Genomic DNA, 14,653 nt, shown 5'->3' with positions numbered 1-14,653 from the left:
TAGCATGTGTTTGCATTTGTTTACAAATTGATGTCACATACCTAGCTAGCCAGATACATAGAAGGTGCAGTCAATCCACCATCATTTATATCCATCCATACCTAGTAATAAGGTCCACCTGATCAATCCCATAGTCTTCTTAAAACAGTAATTATGCCATTACCTGTTGCATACTCCATCATCTTATTCAGCCTGATCTCCGTTACAGTCTGCAATCATTTTTGGAGTCATTGATATTCACAATAAGGTAATTAGCTGGTATGTAATATTCTTCCCAGCGTATACCCCCACTAAATGTAAAGGAAGCAAATTTAACATACAAACTGATACCCTTTAACTTGTTCACTCCAGTGGAACTCTGGAGGCTTGTACTTTAAATTCCATTCTGGGGATTTTGAAAAAATCAAATTATGTCCTCGTATTTCAAACAAAACTTCATATCTTTCGAGGCATGAGAGATACTAAAGAAATGTAAATGACAAACTTCAGCACAAACCCAATCTTTATAGCAGAAGTGCTAATTATAGCCTGTCTTAATGTCTTAAACTGCATATTGTAAGTCATAATAAACACAGTAAATATTGATTTTTTTAATATTTTGTAAACAATATATAATAGCTCAGTAATCACTCATGCTGCATACAGTACTGCCAGTAGCATTTTCATTACCCATCTGTGAGCTTTCATGTAAGGCTATACAGATGTGTCTGTGTCTGTGTTACTTGGCTGTTGAGATATATAAAAAAGTATAAAATTATGACAATATTAATAGTACTTGAACAACAACACTAGTCATGAGTCAAATGTCAGTGCAATTGTATTGCCCATCATGTAAGCTTTAAGATAAAATATTTCAGTAGCTTGTATGTAAAATGGTTTTGAAGTTATTAAAGCAAATAAGAACAAGCTATATTAGTCACTTGGAGATATCAATTGAATGTAACAGCAAAAACACCTGGAAGCATCACTAGGCTGTGATGAGTAGTAGAGATATTAGCAGATATGTTAGCCAAAAGTAAATAAATAAGTAAATAAACAATTCCTCTCACTAGCATACCATACCTTACTTAATCCCCCAAAAATATGACATACTTAATAGTTGGAATATGATAAAAGAAGCTAGCACAATTAGAGTACATATACACTCCTCTTAATGTAATGCAGGACAAAACAGTCAAAAAGTATCATGTGTCAAACTTCACTACCAGCTGATTAAATATACTGACTCATTACTGAGTAATAGAGCTAATTAGATATTGCATCACATTATAGGTTCACAGGTTCATAGGTCTATACTAGGCCAATGGCCAAAAGTGCTCTTACAAGCCTAGACAAGCTTCCCAAATGTGCAGCAAGTTTATTTTGGTGGCCCAGGACTTAATTTTAGGGATATATTTTAATGGTTATATGTAATCTGGAGCATGGTTGGTTAAACATTTACAGATTGCCTCTGTCCATTTCAGACATATGTGCCAAACCAGGGCTGAATTTCGGATCTCCCATCCACTAGTCCAGTTTACACTTGAATTTGGTTAGGGAAGAGCTGTGCTTCACCTGAATGGGAAGCCTGTTCCAGGAAATGATTATTCTATGAGACACATACCTGTACCCCCAAAAGTTGTATTTATATCACAGGCAAGGTTTAAGTCTTTGTACTGGGTAGTTCTGATGCTGTTTGTTTTGTATATATGCAAAATGTACATCAGAGTGGGATTCAAGGGTGCCCTGTATGCCAGACATAGATCACCCCTCAGTAATCTGTAGGAGAAAGAGTATAGGGATTGGGCTTTGAGGAGATCCTCACATGACATGTTGTTTGCACCTTGTATTCTTTTTGTGAGGAACCTCTGTGGATTTTCTAGTTGTTGCATGTGCCTGGTCAGGTACATACCAAAGGTGGTGGTATGCTCAGTGATGGGTGTGATGAGAGCTGAATACAACAGAACGATGACTTCCTTGGACCTGAATACCATACCCTTGTTTTTAAGTTGAGCAATGAATAATGATTTCCTTACTACCCTAGAAACAAATTGGTCGAAAACCAAGTTATTGTCTACATGCATCCACAAATCCCTGACTACTGTACTTACTGCTAGGGGTGTATTGTCAATGAGGTAGTTTTGTGGGGTAGCTGATTTTCCAAAGGATACTATTATGCATTTCTTGCCATTGCATTTTAAACCATAGTCCTGGCATCAGTTATTTGGCTATATCAGCCCTTCCTTGAGGATGTTAGTTTATTAGGGGGATTCTATGGCTGATGGCTCAGCATACCTCACTTAATCCCAAGAGAGGACTCGTATTTCCAGTGGGAAAATAACTTCATGACGTAATAGTCACTGGGGGGGGGGTGACTATGAAATGGTAATAGGCAATAGGCTGTTATCCAATGCTGATTAAGAGTTTTCTTTATGCAGTTATCCTTACCCTTTGCCTGGATGTGGATGATGTACAGTCCCAGCTATATTAGAGTTGTGCAGCAGCATACCACCATGCTGATATGGTGTTCCCTGAGTGCAGCAAAGTCCAGTCTGCTGCTGTCACCTCTAGAGCCCTGTGCTTGTCGAGGTAGTCTCATCTGGCATCCATCCAGTTGATGCTCAAGTGATGGACTTGTACCCCCCCCGCCATGAGTGAACCTCTACAACCATTCACTCCCACTCCCCATGTTCAGCCAGATCCTGTGATGTACAGTTCCACTTCACATTTGATTCACCAGGGTTGCTTTTATGCCTCCATACCTCTGTACCATGCAGCCTGCTTTCGGTGTTAAAATTTTTGATATGGAATTTATAATACTGATATTTCTTAAGTTAATCGCATGTAATTTTCAGCCTCTTTTGTAAATAAAAATGACTTTTGTAACCATGAAGAATTTGACTGATTATGTAATTCACCTTTTAGAGTAAGTTGAACCCAGCCTCATAACTTTGATATCCTTCACTGTGCTTTCACTTGATGCTTGTGATGCAGACTTTTCCTTAATACTGTGATAGCTATCTTTCTTCAGATGTAGTCCAAAAATATTTTTAACCTTTGTGTGAAAGCATGCATTCAATATTCAGAGTCACCTTTATTTATTTATTTTTATTTTATTTTACATTTGTTGATTGGGATAGCCTGACTGGATACATGTCCATTTTCAGCAGAGACCCGGAGAGAAAATCTCCAAACTAACAAACAGATAAAGACAAGCAAGTTACAGTATATGCACAAACATATTGTATTAACATACAAGTTACAGTCTCACATTTCAAGCCTATGAAGAATACACTTAACTCAAAAAGGAAAATAACAAACTGATAAACCAAAAATGGAGAAACCACACTGAAGACACAGAAATTAATAGTTTGTAAGCGCTTTCGTTTACTAAAAGTAAGCCAAATTCATCAGACAAATTCCACAAGATAAAATACATTCCTTAAATAGACACAAATTAATTGACATCACCACAAATAATCAATTAAAAAATCAAACTTCCATTTAAAGGGCTATGAACAAAGAACATATATTTACACACTCATAACATATTATAAAAATTCTATTTAAATAAGGCACAAAAAATTAAACTATAAGTACATAAATATGTACATATAGATAAATAAAAATATCCATCCAAATGTATAAATGTACCAATTCTAAATTAACATTATCTTTTAAGGGCCCTCATTTTTAAAATACTTCCAATGGAAACAGAATCATTAAGACCTGGAAAAGCAATGGCATTCAATTTAAGTTGCCACATTAGTTCTTTCTCGTCCAACTTCAAGGACACTGGGCCACCCCTGTTATTCTCATACACTTTATCTATAACAAGGAAAATGAAACTATGCTCAGGATGATCTTTAATATGCCTAGCTAAAGCATTATGTAGATTCAATTTATCAATAGCATACAGATGTTCGTAAATCCTATTCTTAAGGGTTCTCTCTGTTTTTCCCACATAAAAAGCCCCACATAGGGTGCAAGTACTCAAATAAACAACCCCCTTTGAATTGCAATTAAATTTACCCTTAATATAATATTTTCTTTCAGATATTATAAAAGAATTCCTAACATTAATATATTTGCACCATAGGCAAGCTTCACATTTAAACATGCCGTTGTGAGGTAGATGTTGTTTAAGGTTCTCATTCTCTAAAATACATTTAATGTTCCTACCTTTTCTAAAAACCACCTTGGGTGAATTACCCACCCATTTTTTGACAATATTGTCTTCAGTCAAAAAACACCAATTCTTAATAAGAATAGATCTTAAAAACGGGGCATCCAAGGAAAAATTTCTCAACCCCCTGATCTAAAGAAACTAGGCCATCAGATTAAATTATTGAACTAACGTTTTCAGCCATAACATCCCACAAATTGTTCTCACCAATCCCAGTATTCGATTCACCAAAATCTAGTCCAGAAGCTAGCGAGACATCCATCACATCCTTCCTTTGTAAAGGTTTAAAAATACCATTCATCCTCTTATAGTGAACCTCACGGATCAAATCATCCAATAGGTCACTGGGGTACCGACGTTTGGTAAACATCTCCCTCAACAGATTACATTCTTCCAAAAAATCTTTTTCCAAGGAAACCATTCTAGCCGCCCGAACAAGTTGACCTTTTACTACCGCCCTTTTCTGAAAATGAGGGTGGGAGCTAGAATAATGAAGAAAGGCATTGGAGTAAGTTGGTACTCTCCAAAAAGGCCCATGAATCCCTACTTTCAACTGAATTTTCACAGTCCATTAAACCCATGTCCATGGTGTCTATATTAGAAGCTCCTATCTCCTTCTTTTGTTCTGTGGCTTCTTTTTCCAACGTTGTTGCTGTTGTGCCCGATTCTGTTGGCCACCAGTGTCCCCATTTTTGGCCCCCGAAAAAACCTGGGATGAATTAACGTTCTTCTCCTTGTTATTACTACCACCACTATTATTTTACCTATTAGTGAGCCGTTCACTTTTCATGACAGTAGGGTTATCTGGTGGAAACACATCGTTGGAACCACTGGCATTGTGAAAATTCAGTTGAAATTTTGGTGAATAGTACAAATGATTTTAAAATTTATAACTATTCTTCATTTTTACCTTCCCCATTATTAATTGAAGTCCTAGCTAAAGGATTTACATTTGTTCCCACTACTAGAGGGGATTTGGCCAGGACCCTAATTGATCTAAAGACATATACTAGGAAACTGAATCTGAATGTTCTCTTTGGTAACAACTCTAGTATTGTTAATGAATTTAGGGTAGCTAGTGTTTTTAACCCTACATTGCATTCTTCTATATCACTTTTTGAAAAAAATCGGTGATAATGATATTAGAGCGCTTTATAACAACAAAGTTCTGTATAAATTTCAGAACTTTAATTTGTCTATCAATGAGAAGAACACTCTTAAAGAATTGAATTTTGCTGGCATACGTGTCATTAAACCCGATAAGGGGGGAGGGCTGATTTTTATGAATAATGACAACTATAGAGATAAAATGAAAACCCTCCTAACTAATGAGGCCTATGTTAAGGTTTCAAGAAATGAGATTACTGGGGCCTATCAACAATTAAAGGGGTTTATTAACGATCTTTTCATTGATGGATGTATAGATGTTGATTTATATAATTATCTCTGCATCAATTACTCAATCACCCCTGTAATTTTTGGGCTGCCAAAGATCCATAAAGACTTGAGGAATCCCCCTTTCTGTCCCATTGTTGATAGTAGACAGTCTACCACATATGGTTGTGCAAAGTTTGTTGAAAATAAATTAAAGTTGGCATTAATTGATGAATCTCAGATTTGTAGGGATTCATGGGCCTTTTTGGAGAGTATTAACAACTTCCCTTTTTCTGAAGAGATACATTTTCTTACAATTGATGTCCGTGATTTATATACAGTGATACCTCAGGACATCGGTTGTGATTGGGTTAGGGAATTTTTGTTAGAAAAACATGTTGACGGGCCCAGCATTGATCTAATTATTTATCTATTAGAATTGATGCTTAAGAATAATTATTTCATTTTTGATAAAGAATTCTATTTACAAAAAATGGGTGTGGCCATGGGTTCACCTTGTGGGGGCACTTTTGCCAACACTGTTATGGCTTTTTGGGAAAAACATTTTCTATTTAAGAATGATGTTTTCCAACAAAAGGTAGCCTGGTACACCCGTTTCTTGGACGACATATTCATCCTTTGGAAAGGGGACCAAACTTCAGCTGATTCTTTCATTCAACATATTACAAATTACACTAATTTTTTGAAATTCACTTGGGAATTTTGGGCTGATAAAATTTCATATTTAGATGTGGAATTGATTAAAGATCTTCCTAATAGGAGATTTATCTCTAGAATCTTTAGGAAACCAACTTACTCCAGCGCCTTTCTTCATTATTCTAGCTCCCACCCCCATTTTCCGAAAAGGGTGGTAGTAAAAGGTCAACTTGTTCGGGCGGCTAGAATGGTTTCCTTGGAAAAAGGTTTTTGGAAGAATGTAATCTGTTGAGGGAGATGTTTACCAAACGTGGGTACCCCAGTGACCTATTGGATGATTTGATCTGTGAGGTTCACTATAAGAGGATGAATGGTATTTTTAAACCTTTATTAAGGAAGGATGTGATGGATGTCTCGCTAGCTTCTGGACTAGATTTTGGTGAATTGAATATTGGGATTGGTGAGAACAATTTGTGGGATGTTATGGCTGAAAATACTAGTTCAATAATTTAATCTGATGGCCTAGTTTCTTTAGATCAGGGGATTGAGAAATTTAGTTTCATTACTACCTTTTCCTTGGATGCCCCGTTGTTAAGATCTATTCTTATTAAGAATTGGTGTTTTTTGACTGAAGACAATATTGTCAAAAAATGTGTGGGTAATTCACCTAAGGTGGTTTTTAGAAAAGGTAGGAACATTAAATGTATTTTGGAGAATGAGAACCCTAAACAACATCTACCCCACAACGGCATGTTTAAATGTGAAGCTTGCCGATGGTGCAAATATATTAATGTTAGGAATTCTTTTATAATATCTGAAAGAAAATATTATATTAAGGGTAAATTTAATTGCAATTCAAAGGGGGTTGTGTATTTGAGTACTTGCACCCTATGTGAGGCTTTTTATATGGGGAAAAATGGAGAGAACCCTTAAGAATAGGATTTACGAACATCTGTATGCTATTGATAAATTGAATCTAAATAATGCTTTAGCTAGGCATATTAAAGATCATCCTGAGCATAGTTTCATTTTCCTTGTTATAGATAAAGTGTATGAGAATAACAGGGGTGGCCCAGTGTCCTTGAAGTTGGACGAGAAAGAACTAATGTGGCAACTTAAAATTGAATGCCGTTGTTTTTCCAGACCTTAATGATTGTTTCCATTGGAAGTATTTTAAAAATGAGGGCACTTAAAAGATAATGTTAATTTATAATTGGTACATTTATACATTTGGATGGATATTTTTATTTATATATATGTACATATTTATGTACTTATAGTTTAATTTTTTGTGCCTTATTTAAATAGGATTTTTATAATATGTTATGAGTGTGTAAATATATGCTCTTTGTTCATAGCCCTTTAAATGGAGGTTTGATTTTTTAATTGATTATTTGTGGTGATGTCAATTAATTTGTGTCTATTTAAGGAATGCATTTTACCTTGTGGAATTTGTCTGATGAAGTTTGCTTACTTTTAGTAAACGAAAGCGCTTACAAACTACTAATTTCTGTGTCTTCAGTGTGGTTTCTCCATTTTTGGTTTATCACTATGTTACAGTTTCTCTTTATCAAACTTATAGGTGCAGCTATATAGAGAGTATCTGTAGAGATTTACAGTTTCTGTTTTCAAACCTTTTAGTGTAAGAGGTAAATTGCTGTGAATAAAAAATTGCAGGGATATGGAAGGAGATTAGGCTTTAGTCAGGGTTAGAGCAAGGACATAACCAGTGATTTTTAAAATACTGGGTTAGATTTTTTGAACTGATTAAGGGAGGGGTTCAGAGTAAGGTCAGATGGGAGCGAATTCCAGGTTTTGCCTACTGAATTTGAAAACAAAGATTCTCCAGATAGGTTGTTAGCTGTAACAGATTGAACCCAAATTTTTGTAGTGGAAAGAAGTGACCTAGCGTTTTTGTAGGGATAGATAATGTTTTTAAGGGAGGGCATTTTTTCTGGATGGTTAATAACCTTGAATGCTACAGTAAGTTGATTATATTGAATTAGCCTGTGTAGTTCTAGCCATCCTAAGAGGTTTAGGTTTTGACAATGGTGTGTTCTGTGGGGAGTTCCTATGGCAAACCTGGCAATTTGATTGTAGCAGCTAGAGAGTTTGCTGAGATCAGTTTTGTTCAAGTTAGTGAGTATTGGTGAGTCATAGAGTAGAGTTGAAAGCAGATGGGTATGGGCAATGGCAGTCTTAGCTAGAGGGGTGAGAAAAGGTTTGTTTTTGCATAGGGAACCAAGTTTTTTTATTAACGGTTTTAATAGTTTGGTTTATGTGCATATCATATTTGAGGTTGCTGTCTATTATAACACCCAAGAGTTTGGTATACATATCTGGTGAGATTATGGTCCCATTGTTAGATGTTATAGTAAACAAAGGTTGAGAGGATTTGCGAGTAGGGAATAAGAGCAATAGCTTTGTTTTATTAGGGTTTAATATCAGTTGTTGATTAGAGATCCAGTTTTCCACTGTATTAAAGGTTTTCTGGGTTAAACTAAGGAGATCCGTAGGGGTGGAGGCTGAGCAAATCAGGATGGAGTCATCGGCATATTGTATTCAGGTTGTGTCTGGGATTATAGTGTGGAGGTCATTGATAAAGAGGGAGAAAAGAAGGGGACCTAATATGGAGCCTTGAGGGACATCAAGAGTAACGGGGAGAAGGATGGAGAATTTGTCCTGCCAAAGGACAGCTTGCTGTCTTCCACTAAGATAATATTGAAACCATTGTATGGCATGGTTGTTTAGGGATATTTTCTTTAGGGTAAACAAGAGTAGCTGGTGGTTAACCATGTCAAAGCCCTTGGAAAGATCGAAAAACAGGGCAGAAGATAGTTTGTTGTTGTTACGGTTGGAATTTTTGACATTAGAAAAGGAGAGGAGGGCTGTGGTGGTAGTGTGCTGTGGTCTAAATCCATGCTGGGAGTTGGCCAGAAGATTATGTTGAATAAGGTAGTGTAAGAGTTGTTTATGGATTCACTTTTCCATAATTTTAACCAGAGGGGAAAGGCTAGCTATTGGTCTATAGTTTGACAGCTCACTGGAGCTGCCTCCTTTGTGGAGTGGTATGACATGTGATATTTTCCAGATAGAGGGGATCGAGGCTTCAGTTATGGTTCTGTTTATCAAAATAGAGATAGGGTATACTATAACATAAGCAGCTTTTTGCAGGTAGTCTGCAGGGAGGAGGTCAGTTGAAAGGGTGGTTGGTTTGAGTTTTTTAATTAGGGCTCTAATGAGTGAAGTCAAACTTTTTGGAAGCTAAAGGAGAGAATGTCACTGGGTTTAGGGGTTTCAGCATTAGGACAAGTGGGTTTAAGTTTGTTAGCAAGGGCCTGGATGGTTTCTGTAAAGAAACTGTTGAAGATGTTGGCAATGGACTCCGGCGATATTTGGGTTGGGGCTGAGGGGGTTGGAGTTGTGGATTGCCCTGGGTGGAGGAGTTTGTTAATACCTGCCCAGAACGTCTGTGGCTTGTTGTGGTGTTTCTGCTGTAGATGGCAGACATAGTTTTTTTTTGTCTAGTAATATGGATTTTTTTGTATCATTCCTATATTGCCAAAATTTGAGTTGATCTTGGGCTTTCGAGGAGCGCCAGGTGTTCCAGGCATTATTTCTCTGGATGATCTTTAGTTTGGTTTCTTTAGTGAACCAGGGGACAATTTTTGTTTAATAGAGCATGCAGAGAAAAGCTATCTGCTTCTGTATGCTGTGAGTCAGGTTTTCTATAAATAATAACAGTGCAGGGCAAAACCCTGCAACCACCAATGTTATAAGCATGCATTTAAAACGTAAGATGTGTTTTTACATATTTCCCATTTGTCACACAGAACAAATATAAGTACATTTTTTTCCATTTTTGACATAACTCATTACATATGAGGTACCTGACCATTAATAAGCGGTTTAAGGCCAAATGTCCTTTGAAACAAGACATGTAACATAATATTGATTCTAAATCACACTGTATGCAGCACAGCAGTCATGACATGGAGCAGTCTTTTATGCCTTACATGAACAGTTTAACAAATGTTTTATAAACTAAAAATATTTTATTACTAACATGCATCATGTAAGATTAAAGCACAGTTTGCAGCTGGAAAAAGTAATATTTGCAATCTAGAGTTATACAGGCATACATGCATGCATGTATATATGCATATATACACACTTGTGCATAAAAGTAAATAAAACTTCTTTACATTGCAATGCTTATAAGAAAGTTACAAAGGCTGATGTCTAATGTGTATGAGATTGCCATTGTTTTATAAACGGAGTAGCTAATTATCTTTTTTACATGCAATACAGAACTGTTGCAGTAGCTCATGTAAATCTTGGCCTCATCTTCATGTTAAAAATGGATCATTATTATGAAGCACTAAGACGGTTTACTGATGCCATCAAAGTCAGCCCAACATATTCAAGAGCTTATATATGCAGAGCACAAGCCTATCATAAGGTATTGTAATGACTTTTTATATTTTATGTACGTTGGGGCTCTAATGTGTACTGTGTGTGTGTGTGTGTGTGTGTGCGTGCGTGCGTGCGCGCGTGCAACTGAGGCCACCAGTCTTTGTAAAAATAACGCAGTTTATTATATACAAATGAAAGCAAAACAAGTTCTTTCATGCAAAACATTGTCTTGTGTTTTAACTAAATCCACAGCAAATACATTTAACTCAGTCTTATACTGCTGATAAATAGTTGTGTAGTTCTCTCTGAATTCCACTGGCAGGAAGAATTTCAGCTTCTTCTTCAGGGTCTTCCTTCCCTGCAGTTGATTCTTTCTCCTGGAGCTGCCATTCTGGACACCCAGTCTCCTTTCATAAAGGGCAAATGTTCTCTAACTGGACTTTTCTCAACCATCTCTTTATATTATGCTTAATAGATCATTAAACAAACCTGTCCTTAGTAGTACAGCCAGGTATGACACAGTCATAGTACACATGGGAGTAAATAGTTTGAGAGATACCTCCCTGGTCTATATGAAAAGAGGTATGATGGAGTTCTTGGAATATCTGTCTGAGGCAGGTGTGAACCTTGCCTTGAGCAGAATTTTACCGTCATCAAGAATGATGCTGCAATATGAACAAACATTTATTGACTTCAGCAGTTTGCATAGCTTCTGGTGTCATTTAAAGGGAGTCCAATATAGTTCAGCCTGGGAGGAGATCATAGACAGTGCTTGGCATAATACTTGGTTCTTATGCAAATGAAGCTTAGCTGTGCTTATCTGTATCAACATCATTACAGCACACGTGTAAGTACTATCGTTGGAGTAGTTGTCTCTCTATTGTTGTGGACAAGCTGCATGAGAATGAGTGAAATGTGAGCTTCAGCTGAAATGCGGATTGCTGCTGTTTTTTGCATAAAGTGTATGGCTTCCTATGCCTGTCTGTGCCCTGGCATAACTTGCCCAGGCTGTAGGACATTACTTGTCTTTACACATGACTTTCTCTATTCTTTCTCTATTTCAGCAGAGGAATCCTGTGAGAAAATCTGACAAATAGCAAATGCCTGAAATTTACATTCAGAAATTATTCTGCAGCCTTTCTGGTCCTGCTGCAGAAAACAAATGTTCTGTATGTGAACTACCTTAATGTCATGTGAAAAATAGAATTCATTCAAATTCTAGAAAGGTTAGGTTTTACTTCTGCTAATTAAAAAAATGCACCGATTCCCAATCAGAAAAGCACGGAATGGAAAGGGAGTGTTTTTCTTCAGTTTGCATATTTATATATGTTTCATTTTTCTTTCCTAGCATTTAAAGGCTCTAGCCTGTCTTCTTTAGGCAAGAAAGCTCTGAAGGTTTTCATGTCCTAACCATTGCTTTTTTATACTTTTCTCTTGAAGACTACAGCAGTTAAGGCACATGGAAGGTGCCATGAAGCTTTGAAATAACCTTTACAGCTTAAGCTACTGCAGGTAATTTATTATGACATCTATTGTTATGGTAAGTTTACTTCTATACCTGCAGTTTCCTTCAATATCCTTTTAAACATTTATGGGAAAGTGGGAATTAAACTTTAGGGTCTTCCTTCCAGTTTAACACAGCCACAAACATCTAGTCTTTTCTCTTTTCCTTCCACCACTTGCAGAAGCACAGTTCTCCTGTCCAAATTGCTTCTTATGGAACTACCACTTTGCATTTTGTTCTTTTTTTACTTCTTTCAAATTATTGCTAGCCTTCATCTTCTTCATTTTTACCATCCATCAACAGTTTCTGCCTCAAGATCAAGGTACTCTAGATTTTTCTAGTCAGCTCCTGATCTTTCTTTTATAACTGAATCATTTTCCTTTCAAACATTGGAAAATGGGAAGTAGACTCACCTTCAACTTGCTGGCTCACTTTTTGCTGGGTAAACATTTTGATTTATTCCTTTGCCCTTTCTGTATCCAAAAATGTATTTGCTTTATCAGAAAAAAATATTATGAAGACAGGTACATATAGCAACTTGAATCTCATAGCTGCCTGTCGACATCATCTGATTGCAGAGATAAACTCACTTCCCTTCTGTGAAGTATACAGTTAATCATTTTCCATGAATACTCTGGTGTCCCCAATTTATAATACTTTACATTTTATCACAAATTTGTCAGAAGCAGCTCCTTGTCTTGGTAAGACTACATTTTTGCTAGTGCTGGTCTTGGTTTCTTTCTCTTGGTCAAATATGGAGTATAGACACAGTGTGACCTTCCAGGTAACAAATCCTGCTGTGGACCAATTGCTTATTTGTACTGTATCTTCTAGCTTTACTATTTTTAAAACAGTTCTTCTTGACAAGCCTCTTATTCAGCCAATCTTTCCTTCATTTCAACCTATAATTTCTGCAATTTTGTCAACTCCTCTGAATAGCTACGTAAAGCTTCTTTTCATCTTTCCAGTCTTTTGTCATTTGACATCATGCATTTCTCTAGTATCTCACTAATTTTAAACACCTCTGAATGCATTCACTTTATTTTCTGTTCATCATTAGATCTCAGTTGCAATAGCAGAAGCTATGTGGTTTATATCCTGAAAAGGATATAAGTGGCTTGTTTCCAAAGCGCAAGGTCAATTTCCATGCACCCTGATGCTGAACAACTTGAGGAGAGAGGTTTAAAGTCAGTGGTTAGGGCGCCAAACCTTCAGAACTTTCTTGCCATCAAAGTGTGCTCTTCCTTTGAGATTTGAGTGAACAATGTTTGTCTAGTGTTTCAGCAAGGCTGGAATGATAAATATAATTTTGGGGCAAACTTTTCCCTTTGTCAATGTTTGTGAAGAAAAGCTTGCTGTTTCTTTCAAACATATTAAGGCTAAAACTGGTGTTTTAATGATTGTCAGTAAACATTTTACTTTTGTTTAGCTTTTGGGTTGCTTTAGCTTTGGGCTAGGACATGAAATCATGAGGATTATCATTAACACTTGCATCTCAAAACTTACAATTTCCAGTCAAGTGGTTTGGAGACTCTTCAAGGCTTCTCTTCCCACTTGTTAGGTACCTTTTTTGGTGGAGCATGGACCAGGCTTAAGGCTCATCAGTTCTACCTTCCCTCATCCACAAGAAGAAGAAAATTGTTCAAGACTCTTCTGTTGTCACACTGGCTTCCTCAGATGCCAATAAGTGGCTCTACTTATTCCCTTTCAGGGACCTTGGACTGCTTCTCAGTTTCTCTCGATCCCTGTGGCATTGCTGCTCGATAAGCTGCTAAGGAATAGGAGACAGGCATGCCCTCTGCAACTGTTTGGTGCTGCCTTCTTTAGGCAAGGGAAAACCATACTTGTCAGTGATGGAGAATTGAATAGTTGATGCTATAATGGAAAGCCACCCTAAGGAACTTGATTCCAGGTGAAGGGGCCCATCCTTGCATTGGTTTTATTTTTGTATATGCGGGTGGGGGTTCTCCCAGAAAAAGAAAACAGAAAGTTAGGCAGTTTTCTTCTCCTGTTTCAGTTATGATGGACAGAAAAGATTGGCTCCGTTTTGCCATGCGCTTATTTCAGTCCTTTCAATTTTTAAATTCTGACTCTTCTCAGCATTTTAAAAAAATAAGATTTTTCTCTCTCTCAGATTTTGATTTTTAGTCTGAGGGAAAGAAAATAGATTTGGATTGTGTTTTTCAAGGGTCCACCCCACAGAAAGGGGAATCAAATTCTAATTTCTTCAGATTACACCTGAAGGGTTCTGATACTATAGCTAGAATGAAAGAGTTGTTTCACTGGTAGAAAAAAGAAATTCCATAGTACCATCAAATAAATTGACAGCTGTCCTTCCTGTCTTTCCAGCATTCTTGGCTGCCAGCAGTTTGCCTGACAATCAACATCATGCCCCCCAAAAGTCTGACAATGTATATAACGTTCCTCAGATTTCTCTTTTCTAACCCTAGATCAGACTTTGTGGTGATTTATTTGGCAAAACTATATACTGGTAAAAATCTTTTGAGAGCTACCCTTACTTTTCCTAACAGGATGGG

At 36.8% G+C, this 14,653-nt stretch overlaps 1 protein-coding gene across 1 annotated transcript in view; it reads left to right on the top strand.

The window, feature by feature from the left end:
* TTC6 (tetratricopeptide repeat domain 6) overlaps positions 1–14,653 on the top strand; it is a 2,436,149-nt gene that overhangs the window by 1,192,179 nt on the left and 1,229,317 nt on the right. Inside the window, exon 9 of the mRNA XM_044074245.1 lies at positions 10,508–10,658. Within this exon, the coding sequence (XP_043930180.1) occupies positions 10,508–10,658 (151 nt within the window). The remainder of the gene's footprint in view (positions 1–10,507; positions 10,659–14,653) is intronic.

This window comes from Protopterus annectens, chromosome 6.part0, assembly GCF_019279795.1.
Source record: "Protopterus annectens isolate FY-2018-M chromosome 6.part0, PAN1.0, whole genome shotgun sequence".
Lineage (NCBI taxonomy): Eukaryota > Metazoa > Chordata > Ceratodontiformes > Protopteridae > Protopterus > Protopterus annectens.
This window is presented reverse-complemented; position numbering and strand designations above follow the sequence as displayed.